This window comes from Seriola aureovittata, chromosome 22 (genome assembly GCF_021018895.1).
Source record: "Seriola aureovittata isolate HTS-2021-v1 ecotype China chromosome 22, ASM2101889v1, whole genome shotgun sequence".
In the NCBI taxonomy this organism is placed as follows: Eukaryota; Metazoa; Chordata; class Actinopteri; order Carangiformes; family Carangidae; genus Seriola; species Seriola aureovittata.
The window spans coordinates 10,257,728-10,271,086 of record NC_079385.1 but is presented as its reverse complement, the minus strand read 5'-3'; the positions used below and the strand labels follow the sequence as shown (position 1 = coordinate 10,271,086).

General features: G+C 40.3%; 1 protein-coding gene across 1 annotated transcript; it reads left to right on the top strand.

Annotated features, from left to right (window-relative positions):
• The first annotated feature begins 757 nt into the window (after positions 1–757).
• Positions 758–11,949, top strand: gxylt1b (glucoside xylosyltransferase 1b). The gene is made up of 7 exons (XM_056367494.1): positions 758–1,257; positions 2,630–2,840; positions 2,966–3,097; positions 3,278–3,529; positions 3,740–3,863; positions 4,050–4,222; positions 9,045–11,949. The coding sequence occupies exons 1-7, from the start codon at positions 1,055–1,057 to the stop codon at positions 9,204–9,206; spliced, it is 1,257 nt and encodes a 418-aa protein (XP_056223469.1). The 5' UTR covers positions 758–1,054; the 3' UTR covers positions 9,207–11,949.
• The last annotated feature ends 1,410 nt before the right edge of the window (positions 11,950–13,359 follow it).

Below are 13,359 nucleotides of genomic sequence, written 5' to 3'. Positions count from 1 at the left end.
AGAGCAGCCGGAAGCGTGTTCTTGCTTTCAAAATAAAAGAGTGAAGAATGGTGTAAAGGGAAAAAGTGGGTGCACAGAGATAGAAAAAGTTATTTCGATCAAAGTAAGCATAAAAGGACCACAGAAAATTAATCAGAAAATGATTATCATGATAGAGTTAAGATGTTAGGTATACAACTTAAAACTCGTCTTTCAGAAGCTGTTGCTAGTTTGTCTCATTATTATTGTAGGGCTAAACACTAAGGAAAACCAACATGGCTATACATGCAGAGATAAAGTAAAACTGTCATATCCCTTAGCCATGCTTCCCAGTCATTTTCATGAAATCAAATGACACCGTGATCATTGACTGTTCCTCGTCTGTTAAAAAACAACTGACCAGAAGAATTAACCTTTGGCTTTTAAGCTAATATGACAGGGTCCTCATTAAACATATACTGTTCTGTGAAATCTGAACCAATCCGTCTGCTAAGGAAGATGGTGCAATACAATCAAAAGGACAGGAATGGCTACTAAATGAACCATGTCAGTTTTGTATATAAACTGTTAAGTATGAAGTTCCAATGTTGAGTTAAATCATTTTTTAATATTGAGCAAAGGCTCCAATTAGGTTGTGCATAAATGAAAACTTGGGTCTCACAGCGACGAATAAATTGTAGGGTCTGATGTGAGTGCCATGGCCACAGAGTAGCCACAGTGCGTTGTTACATTTTCTTCCCTCGGACTGTTAAATTGATACATTCGACTTCTTACATTGTATTGGAACCTTGCAACATGCCATGCTACAGATAAAGGGAAGAAACACGTACAGATAAATTAAGCTACTAGAGCATTTTCCCCAAAGCTCGATAAATAAATGTGGGTGGAAAGGTTTGCAGCGCCACGATACGGTCGCCAGAGGGCGTAGTTGCGACGCCTTCTAAACCCAAGTAAGAGTTTTATTTTCTAAACTTTGGCCGGAAGTGCGTTAACATTGCGTGTGGCGTCACATTATTATTGTATGCCTGTTTTTGTGTCATGACTTTAGCTCCGAGTTGCGTTTACACACTCCATAATGCGGCGTTACATACGTGCACTGATGCTGTGCATGGTGTTTGCCGTGTTCTCGGGACTGTATGTTTACAGTAAGCTGTTTTACTCGGACGCACCGGTCGGTGGGAACGGACCAAAGAGGAGTTTCATCCCACCCAGAGTGACCGGAGCCAGCCGAGGGGCCGTGGACAAAACTGGGCCCCAAAACACACACTGGTACAATAGGTAGGACTGGATATTCACGTCTTTACTGCTCTAACCGGGCTCAACTGGAAAAGGTTACATTTCACATGTTAAACGTGGACACAGTTGTAGATTTTTACTCTGTACGGTACTAGTGATGTATAGGAATGTGACTGAACGGCCCCGTGCTGACGAAGTACACTTCATTCAGTCGTAACTTTCCTTAATTGAAGACTATAATGACGTGAGACCTATCCAAACAGGTGTGTGACTTAACTTGCAGCCCTCCTGTTTATTCATTCATTCATTAATACGTCACTAAAGTATACAGGTATAGGAAAAATGGCCTACAACTGTATGTCTGACATAGGCCAAACTAGCCCTACATTTTGGCAAATTTTCATTGTAAATTTGATAGACTATCTTAAAAGTAAAAGGAACATTTCATCATGTATGATATCATTAAATGTTTAATGTATGTGTAATATATGTGTAATGCAGTTGCGAATCCACCTTTGTTTTTCACACCTGACTGTTTATGTCTCCACCAAATGTACGGATTTGAGGAGAAGGGTAAATGGGAGGAGTAGCAAATAAAGTTCAAAGGAAGAGACACAGGTTACTGTTAGTGTGGATGTAGGCCAGGCTGGGTCCATTGAGGAAAGACAAAATCCATAGGGTAGACTACCACTACATAATATGTGTAGCGGCTCTGCATGAATTGTTCAGTTTGGTCAGGGAAAAAAAAAATCACTGAAGTGATATTTTCAAATTACTATTGTTTGACCGAAAGTCCAGATTATAAAACAGCGTTTACTATGACATCAGACAAAGGAAATTGTCAATTTGTCACATGTGAGAAGCTGGAACCTGGAGTGTGATGGTATTTTTTGCATAAAAATCGACTAGTTTAAACCAGTTCAAAGACAGTCAGTCACACAGCCAATCTCTAATCTGAGGAAAAGTCATTTAAGTATGAAGAAAATGTACTTAAAAGTAAACACGTAAAAAGTTCTAGGTGTTGGAAGGTTGAACAGTATGACCAGTTTCCGGGACAGATTCAAGGATATGTCACATATGTCACACACACTGAATGGCATGATGCTGATGTCAAAACATCCTCTGGTAGCTTGACATTTTGTTAATCTCTTTTACAAAAGAGAAAATTGGAGTGTGTGTTTTTATGCAATAAAAGCTTCTTTCTTTTTTACATTTTAAAATCATGTTTCCTTTGGTTTCAAAGGTCATAATAAAGAAGTGTATCTTTATACTCAGGAGAGGGCCATGGGATGCTTTAAATTTAAAAATATCTTTGTATGCTTCCTACAGGTGGAAAAAGCACCTCAGAGCATGACTCAGAAAATTTGATAACATCACTTATAAGATCTATCCGGCTCTCCATCCTCTCACTCAGGTACATTATGCGTCAGCGGGGTCAGCTGGAGGCGGGTGGTGGCAGCATTCAGAGCACACCCGAGCCTCCCATGCACCTGGCCGTAGTGGCCTGTGGGGAGAGGCTGGAGGAGACTCTCACCATGATCAAGTCCGCTGTACTTTTCAGCATCAAACGCCTCTGCCTGCACATCTTCGCTGAAGATCAGCTACACGCTAGCTTCATGGAAGCTGTGAGTATTAAAGTCTCAAAACTGATCTGCATTGCTTCCTGTTGACTGAAGGACTGAGAATGTGTGTTTACCATATCCTGTGTTGTAAATCTCTGGTTGCAATTAATGTGTCGTCTTTGCTGCAGCTGGAGTCGTGGCCTGGCTTTATTCGCTCCAGATTCAACTACACAGTCTACTCCATCAGCTTCCCCAGTGACAATGCAGCCGAGTGGAAGAAACTCTTCAAACCCTGCGCTTCTCAAAGGCTTTTTTTACCTGTGAGTTTCAAATAGACTAGAATACATATCTGACGTGATTTAGGTCTTTTCAGTTATTTATTTTCCCTTTGTCACTTTGTTAAACCTTAGCAGAACATACCAATAGCATACTCTATTCAAAACACAGAGCATCCACGTCCCAAGTGGCAAATGTCTGTGTGTCTCTTTGAATCTGTGCAGCTGATCCTGAAGGACATCGACTCGATAGTGTACGTCGACTCAGACATCCTCTTCCTGCAGCCCGTGGACCAGCTGTGGGCATTCTTGTCTCGCTTCAATTCCTCTCAGCTGGCGGCCATGGCCCCAGAGCACGAGGAGCCCCGCATCGCCTGGTATAGCCGCTTCGCCCGCCACCCCTTCTACGGCACGACGGGCATCAACTCAGGGGTCATGCTCATGAATATGACGAAGATGAGGAACACGTTCTTCAAGGTAGGCCCGAACAGTGAAGACACATTTCCAGCTGATATTTGGTTTAGTGTATTAGTGTACCACCTTTATTGGCCACAAGATGTCCTCCTCCTGCTGCAGTTGCTGTGCACCAAGGCTCCTGTTGCAAACTGAAGCTCCCAACACTTAAACACTAACATTTGTGCACACTGTAAAGATTAATATGGTTAATACTTATTTGCGTATTGACAGAATGACATGACGTCTGTGGGACTGCGTTGGGAGGAGCTGTTGATGCCACTACTCCAGAAATACAAACTCAACATAACCTGGGGGGACCAGGACCTTCTCAATATAATTTTCCATCACAACCCCGGTAAGAAGCACAAACACTTAGCTGCAGATTGGAAAATTAAAAGGGGAATTACCATCGATTGTTCAAATGTATGCTTTAACATGTCAGACATCAGCATATCAGACCTGTAAAAAAAAAATCTACTGGACGCCTGCTGTGTTGCACTGATTTATTAACTTAAACATTTGTGTGCATTTCCACCCCCAGAGATGTTGCTGGAGTTTCCGTGCCAGTGGAACTATCGTCCGGATCATTGTATCTATGGCAGTAACTGTGCTTCGGCCGAGGAGGATGGCGTCTACATAATGCATGGAAACAGAGGGGTTTACCACGACCACAAGCAGCCCGCCTTCAGAGCTGTTTACGAGGCCATACGAAAGGTGGGCAACGCCTTGGGGTGGTTAGTGAAGCATCAGTACACTATTCCATATTTAGCCCCTGTGTTTTCAATATGCATTATGCTCTTCTTATTTTCTTCTACACATTCTTCCGTGTTCAGCCAGGTTTATGGATTGTACACAGCAGTATTTAAACACTGTTCAGACTGGAAAAGGTAGCGTTAAAATACAGAAGTCTCTACATGAAAGAGGGGAGAAAAAAAACTTTAGATTTATTTGCTTGAATGTTATTTAATGTTGCCCCCAGTGAATAAAACTAACTGCACTTCCATTAATAACGTTTTATAGTTCATTATAGCCACCTTTTGAAAAGCATGTGGGGGGAAAAAAAAAAAAAAAAGAGAGAAAAAAAAGCTTTTGATGTTCTGGCATTTATTGGCAGCTCAATGATCTTTTTTTTGTTATTATTGAGACCAAGTGAAAATAAGGCATGTGCAATGAAATTTAATAACCAAAAATGTCAATAATCTAAAATATTAAGTGGAAAAAAAGTCAGTTTTTAGTGTCTGCCCCTGTGAATTTAAGTCTTCAAAAGGCTCTGTTCTCAACTTTTATGTTTTAACAACCCACAGCAGTTTAACAGGTATAAATTGATGGTAGAAGTGGAGCAGCAAAGGAAGTTTAATATCGCAGCTCATCATGAGAAAAGAATGGAACTCTTTTTTTTTTTTTTATTGGAAACACCCGCTTTGTTGTTACCACCCACTTTATTGCATCATCATTTTTCCTTTCCTTACAAGTGAGGTCGGTAAGTTTCCTTCATGTTTTTCCTGTAACTGCCCTCTTTTTAAAACAGTGACTCAAAGAATCGATTGCACCCGGTTAATGTCTCTCGGGTACATGAAGGTTAAACAAAGTATGTTGAGCCTTTTCAAAGTGTTGAAGGTGTAATTTAGTGCAACATCTGATGGGAGACAACCTTTTATAACCCCAGTCACACACCTGCTCTCCCTCCACTGCCCCGTTTCTTTACCCTCCTAGATGAGATTTTGGATTGGTGCTGACCCCAAAGAACTTGAGTGTTGGTGACATTAGATTGTCTCCACTGAGAAACACTAATCTCCACCAAGGACAGAATGTTGGAGTGAGCGCTAATTTCCCCCATGAGGATCTTTATGTGTTGTTTACCAGCAGTGTAATGGTATTGATGGCAGGAGTGGCATTTGCTTAATGAAGCCATGAATGTTCACTGTCTCATTGCTTTCCTATTAAACATAGATCAGGGCAATGGCTGATCCATACCTTTTTCTATAGCCTGCAGTTAAGACTGTGGCTTTATACGACAGGATCAATGGTGGCGGTCGACACATGTACCTGCACTGAATATGCTGAGCCTGAAACCCCAACACAAGGGCCACAGCATGCATGAAAACACACATTTCCACCCCCCAATACCTTATGTAGGTATTGATACTTTAATAGATATGTGATTAAGTCTGGTTTGCCAAGAGGATGGGCGAGTATAGATTGATCCTGTGAGTGTTTAATCTTACTGGACAGACAGTTTCATCTGTTTCAGCTTGTTCATCTGCAGCAGAACCTCAGGCCATCTGTGCAGTGTTATGAAAGTGAATAACAAAGAGGACAATACAACACCGGCCGCTCAGTAAAAAACATGACAGTTCAGAAAACTGGCATAAGAAAGAGGCCTCAAATGCAGACTCACAAGGCAAAAGTAAAAGAACAAAGTTTATCTTTTATGCAGTTTTCTTAAACTTTTGCATAAGTGCAACGCTGCCACAGAAAGCCAACAAAATGAACAGGCAACAGTGACAATCTGGCAAAATGGTGATTACTGCTTAGAGATCCCATATATACTGGAGTGTGATTACTAATTTGGAGCAGGTGTGTAGTCAGGTGACCAGTCAGGTGAGGGGTTTGAGGCGGGAAACACACTGAGGATGTTGAGAGCACAGGTGAGGAGTGACGAGCTGAAAGCCTAAGCCCCGAACCCTGTCAGACTTAATTGACGGCACCTGGTGAGTGATTGAGCGCGAGAGGCTGGGACCGGACTTTTGTGACGTATCATGTGACTTGATGATATGTACATGTTGGGACTTTTGATTTTACAACAGGGACATCGAAGCCCTGTTATCAGCCCTGTTAGCCCTGTATTAGTTCTGCTTGCTGCCATTTTATGTGGTCAGTCCAGCACTCATCCCTGATCCTGAAGCCCAACTACATTAAACAAATCTCTGGAAATTCTTTTTGAACAAGTTGTCTTCCACATATTGATAGTTTAATTTTACATGATTGTTGAGCTTGCTGCTCACCAAATTCATGTACCGACCCACTGCCAATGGTAAAAATGTTAAGACAAAGGCGCATAAACATGTCACTGATGTTGGGCTGCAAGAAATGTTCTTATTTTGGTGATTCTTCAATTTTTTGATTAAATTACATAAAAGACATCTGAAAATTGAGGAGAATAGCTATTTGACTGATGTTTTCAGATTGCTTGAAAGCAGCAATTCCGCACATGAGAAACTGGAACCAGCAAAAATCATTTATCAAGCAATTAATCCGATAATTTTCTTTTCCTAGCTTTCTCCGTGCCACACTTATATATTCTTAATGTTAAACAAATGATAACTGCAGCTTTAAAGTTAGTCTATTTTTGTTGTATCCTTAAAGTGGCAACCAATGTAGATTAGTGTCAGTGCCCTGTATCCTTATACAAAGAAAGTGGAATAGAAACAGCAGTGCTCCTCCCTGTCTGTCTGCCTGTCTCTGTCTCAAGCAGACCACAGCAATCTATCCATTATAAAGCATCTCCTCCCTCCCTCCACTGCAAAAAAGCTGAGCCCAGGAAGCAGCAGTAAAATTTTACAGCCGATGGTACATTTAGAGTTAGAGTGTGCACACCAACAGCGCCCCATCAGCCACACAAAATCAATACACCAACTGTAAATGCAACTTTATGACCAGTGTGTGTGTGTGTGTGTGAGTGTGTGTGTGTGTGTGCGTGCGTGCGCATGTGTGTGCGCAAGTACGCGCTCATAAAAACTCCATTCTCTTTGTGACCCAATATCAGGGACCCAACCACAAGCAAATGAGCTGGCATAAAAAAATGGTAATTCCCCTTTGATTTCCTCAGAGCATTGTAAAGGCTCCTTCATTATTGGGAAGACATGAAATTTCTTCTGTAATCCCCGGTTATCACTGGACGGTAAGCCTATAGCATAAAACTGGTTCCAACAACAACGTGGACTGCTTTTATGTTTTGCCCGACTGACCGATCAGATTAGATTTAGAGCCTCGTCTGAATTCAGCATGCCTCGCGGATTTAGTTTTTAATTTATCCAGGGAACGATATCTTCCAAGCCCAAATGCTGCCCAGAGCACCACTTTGCTTACTCACTGAGGGAATCTGATCAATTCCTCTGAAACAGTAGGGGGTTGAGAGTCGTCCTGAGGGGAGTTTTGACACTAGTTTGGGATTTTATCTGCTCATTTTAAGTTTTCAGGCATACGCCTACCACCTTTAGGCTACCACCACTCACATTTTCCAGCTTTCCTAAGAAACAGGGAGCGTTTGAAGAGTACAAATCATCTTACTTGGCAACACGAGTCCAGATGGATAAACAAAGTCTCCCTCATACTGTATGAGTACTTATAGTCAGTACAACTCCTTGTTATAGGATATAAAAATGTGTAGTTTTTCGTCAAAAAAGATCTTTATTATCACAATGCTTCATTATATCAGATCTTTACATTTAAATTTAGTATCTTTTTTATCGTTTTTTAAAATCTTTTTTTAGTTTACTCTCGATAACCCATAATGACAAAGTGAAAACAACTTTTGCAAATGTATTAAAACAACAACTGAAATCTCTTATTAACAAAAGAAATCAGACCTTTTTTTGTGCCACTACAAATTCTGATCAGGTGCATCCTGTTTCCTTTAATTAAAGCAATTTCAACTTATTGGACGTAGTCTGGGAAGGCACACACCTGTGTCTATAAGGTCCCACAATTCACACCGCATGTCAGGACAAAAATAAAGTCATGAAGCCCAAGGAACTAGTATATAATTGTGGTGAGGCATAGATCAGGGCAAGGGTATAAAACTGTTTTAAAAGCTGTGATTGTTCCCAGGAGCACAGTGACTTCAGTAATTGTGAAATGGAAGATTCTCTGGTCTGATAAGACAAAGGAATAACCCTCTAGGCAAAGCTCCAAACACTCTGGCCCTGTTCGGACCTGGCATCATTTGGCTGAAGAGCAAATGCTTGCCCTTGAGCTCACCATGGCTGAACAGGCTGTGGAAATTACTGAGACTCTTTTTAAGAAACTTGATGACATGCAGAGGGTCTCAGGGCAGCATTGAGCGGAACCCAAATCTGAGAAAAGAGAGCGACTAAACTGGAGGCTGTTCAAAGAAGTGAGGCACTTTTGGAGGTCACAGAGAAGCTGAAAAAGGAGGAAAAGAAACAGAAAGCTCTTGTTCGAGTCACCATGGAACTCAATGAAAGAAATGGGTTTGAGAGTCCATACAGGGAGTTACCAACTGGAGGCCATTTAGGTTGTGGAGGCTCTTCAAAGCACAATTTAATGTCAAAGAATGAGGTGCTTTTTTTGGGCAAGTAGATATAATTGGAACTACAGTTAACACCTAGTAAAGCAGAGACAGACTGTTGTTGACAAAATGCAGCTGCTGTGTTTCATCCACGGTGTTTTAATACTTTATAATATAAATGTATTTGTGCTTTCACCATCTTGATGCTTTAGACCAGCTGCAACCACATTTTGAAAACAAGTCATCACATTAAACCTAACCAACAAATTGTTTTTGTCGTTCCAGTACTCATTTGGCGCAGACCCAGTGACTTCTTTGTTGGATCCTTTAGAAGAGGAACTGTTGAAGACAACACATACTTATTGTGGTAAATCCCACGCACTCTTCACCAAGAAACTGGCACACAGCCTGGCAAATGCCAACAGGAAGGCTCCACGTGGACGGTGACAAAATGTAAGCTGGGATAGAGGCCAGTAGGATTTTTACAAGCTCGGCTACCAAGATAAGGAACAGTGCTTATTGGAGCTAACCATTCGTACTTGCTGGCCTTGAGCAAGACATTGAACTCTTAACTTCTGATCCTACAAGCTGACTGCAGCTTGCCTGCTTTGAACAGCAGGGTTTTTTGACTGAGATACAAAAAATGACACTGTGGAATAAGTGGAGTTTTTTTGACTACTTTGGTGAACATTTGCTTAATGCTCACTGGTTAGATTTCCATCCAAACATTTCAATAATTTTTTTTCACTGGATTCCGAGAAAAATCTGCAAAAGAAAATGAGAATTTCTGCATGTTTCCATCCATTACCATTTTTCGATTTTACAAATAGGTGGTGGCACTAATTCTCTAGTCATTTGTGTCATGCATTAATTTGAGGAACGTTACAGTCTCCTCATCGGTCCAAACAGATTTGATGTTCATGTCCACCGCCATCTTTTTGTCTCTTAAATGCAGCAGAAACTTTAGTAAATCTTAAAGCCACATGCTTCATGTATGTCATGATTCGTTTGTTTGCATTGCACTTTGTCACATTGTTACAACTTTTCTCCTTAAGTCCAGCTTTTCTTTTTTTGGGTGGTTTTTATTACATTTTTATATTTCACTGACAACTGGAGATTTTATTTAAACCAAAAAGCATCTAGTGTCTTCCTCATAGTAATTTGCTTCTTTCAGAGCCTCTGGCTACTGACTGAAGGTGCAAGAGATCTGTAAAAGTTTGGAAGAGAAGCTCTTGACTTTCCATATTGGAGAATTTATGAACTTGTAAAACACTCTTATTAAAAAGAGACAAACCATATCAGAACTGGACAAAAGGCTTTTTGCAGGGCCTGTTTTTGAGAGATGTATGTGCGGGGCCATTTTTTTCAGCCTTTAGAAACCACTCAGCAACATGGAAGAACAGTCATTTAAGAGAATGACAGTGAAGTGATATTTTATTATTTCAGTGCAAAGTGATTCTGCAAATTAATGCTGGGCTTTATTTCTACAGTGGCATGGGTGGAGCATATGAAACCTCCATCAGAGTATTGTTTGCCTGTGTAAACATTTGGTCTTTTCGTTGCTATGTTACAGGTTACCTTGACCTAAGCGGCAAAAAAAGAGAAGGTCATTTTTAATGTGGTACAATGTCGGTTTTGCAGTCTCTGTTTTTCTGATGACATGTTACATGTTTTGTTTTTTTGTTTTGTGAAATGAATCGATACATTTCCTTATGTTTCAGACATTGCTGAATAATACGATACTATCTACTCCTTTTTTAAAAGGATGTGTTGCGTCAATCTAGACACAGATATGATAAAAATTCTGTTAATCTAAAATTCACAGCATAGCTGACATACATTAGCCTAGACAATGCAGAAAAATGCTACTATGCTATTGAACATGTGAATAAGCTACAAGTTCTCTCCCGATGCCAAAGTATTTGTTTTATTACTTTAATTATGGGTTTTGCACCAGTGAATGTATTTTGAACACTAAGGGTTGAAATGTTGGAAGTAAATGTCAGTGTTTACATTATGTTGGTATGGGAAAGGATGGTATAAGTAAGGATATCCTTTGTGACATTACTGTGTTTACTTGTTTATATGTCACTGTCAAGAAATTAAATTGCAGTGTTCTTTTTTTTTTTACATTAAAGATGATATCAGTTTTGTAAAATTTGTACAGCATTGTGTTATATTTAACCACCAGAGGGTAGCATTTTTTCATATGTCCACTAGTGCTTTTTTGAATTAAATGTGAGTATTTGTTTTGAGGAAGGGAAAGTATAATTTATCATGGACAGAATCGAAGGGAAAAGTCATTCAGATAATCATAAAACAATTTATGAATTTGGAATTAATAGTATTTACTTTTGAGACTTGTAACAGGGGACTTACATGGGTTTGGATCAGACAAATACAAATACAAATCTTGTTTGTTTTTTTGTTTTGTTTTTTTCTCTTTTTACCAATATAAGGCATCTTTGCTACTTTATTCTAGAAGGATCTAAGTTGAAGAAGATTGATGCTGTGTTTCTAACACCTCCTTGGGCTGATCAATGGACTTGCCAATAATCTATGACCAGGCCACCTGAGATGCAGCACCATCTCTGCCCCAGCTTGGTGCTCATAAAGTGTAAGTGATGGACCAATAGCGCGGCCACGTAGATGCCTGCCTGTGACGCTGTATGGCACTGACTATAGGGAATGAGTTTATGCTTATTCCCATTAGGTGGGGGATATAACCATCTGTTTATTGTTCTGGAGCTAGTTTGATTTATTGGACCAGAAACATCCTTCATTCATCACTATATATCGTTATGAGAGCTTATCAATTACCTTTATTGACCTGTGTGCTTAAATGCAACACGTAACAGACCAGGTCCCCAGGGAGAGAGAGACAATGGCTTGAATTGAGCACCATGGTGAAAAATTCAATATCGTCCATCCTCCATGGTTTCATTTTCCTGAAACTACATGTTTTATGTTGTAATAAATAACTCATATTATTTCTTTTGTACCATCCCGGCTGGAAAGGGAAACTATTTAAAATAAATATGTGACCTCCGGTGTTTAGAGTGGGTCAGAGTGGAAGACGAGGAGAAAATGGAGACATCACAGATTAATTAAATGTACATCCGTGTGAGTGTCTGGTTTTTTTTGATGGACAAAAGAGAAATAAATAAATAAAAATCCCACTAAGGTTGGCTATTTTCTCCCCATTGTAACAGGACAAAATGTTGAAGAGGAGAGGTGAGCACATAGTGGGAGGACAGAGAAAAGGCTGATGGAGTGTGTTGGTGATGAAAGAAAAGAACAAGGCTGCCACAGCCAATATAGCAATTAGAGCACTTTGCTGCTTCAGAGCTCTATCTTTTGGATATTGCTTGCCTGAAAACAGAGTTGGCCCTCAACATTGTGTCACCGAAAGAAAACAGAAACAGATTTCTAAAGAAAGAAACATATTCCAGGCATGTGCACAATTTGGTGGAAGTACAGTGTAGAAGTGAATGAATAGTGGGCTAATTAAGAACTGTGTTCATTAATCAAATAGAGTAAACAAGCACAAATATGAAGAAAAGTGTGACAGTCACTGAGCTATGGAAAAGCTTTAGAAGAACCTGAAGAGGTGAAGTGCAGCATGAGAAATCACCACTCGTCAAGGGAGAACCTTACCTGCTACTCCAATGTTGGCTACACTGATGCTGTGAGTCTATAAACACAGAGACACTTAGTTTGATGCCCTGTCTCACTCTGATGTTATATCTATTATACCTGCCAATACATGACCAACATACCCTAGATTCTGGCTGATTTTATGCCCGTGTCACTTTCACTTTCCAATAAGGCATTGTAAACTAATGGATTTATTAAAAGTTCCATCTTTTGTCTTCCTTCTTGTCAAAACCTGATGTCTACATTTCCAACAATGCACCGCCATGACAGATGACAGTTCATTCAGGGATTCTGGCGTGTTATGGATGTAATGTTGCCTTGAGCTGCTATCCTCAAGCAGGGATGAGGAGCGGGATAAATTCAGCAGGTTTTGCGCAACTCCGTCTGGAGCCATAATAAGCTTTATACTAGCCAAGGGTCCAATAGGGTCAGGGTGACGTGAATTTCATCATCAGAGGGTGTATGGTAGGCTGAGTGCAGACGTCCTTGTACCAGTCTACAATGGCACCGCTGACAGTCCAAGTGGACTAGAAAGTAGTATAATAAGAACAACTATGCGTCCTTGGTGTCCGTGTGCACATCCATGAGGGAGTAATATTGAGGCTGTACTCTCCAAGACCTGTAAGCAGACCATGATGTGTAAAATCAGTGGAGGAAGACAACTTACAGTAGAGTTGTGGGCCATAAAACCAAAACAATGAGCTTAAAGGTGCTAAAACTATCCATAGAGCTGAGTGAAAGGTGCAAAACAGGGTAATAATTCTGCGTGGATTCATCACATTATGCGATTATAAATATAATGATTAGGGCAGCTTTAAAGAAAAAAAAAAAAAGACTGTGCTCCAGATGCTCTGTGGCTCTCGAACCGTCGATTGGAGCCTTAATGAGATTGTTATTAATGACTTGCTGCTGGTCTATAAAGCATTAATAAACCGTTATATTA

Excerpts from the sequence above, each read along its gene's own strand:
- gxylt1b (XM_056367494.1), top strand. The coding sequence starts at position 1,055 with ATGCGGCGTTACATACGTGCACTGATGCTGTGCATGGTGTTTGCCGTG. Across the intron at positions 2,841-2,965 it reads ACGCTAGCTTCATGGAAGCT|CTGGAGTCGTGGCCTGGCTT; the intron begins GTGAGTATTAAA and ends TCTTTGCTGCAG. Across the intron at positions 3,530-3,739 it reads TGAGGAACACGTTCTTCAAG|AATGACATGACGTCTGTGGG; the intron begins GTAGGCCCGAAC and ends GCGTATTGACAG.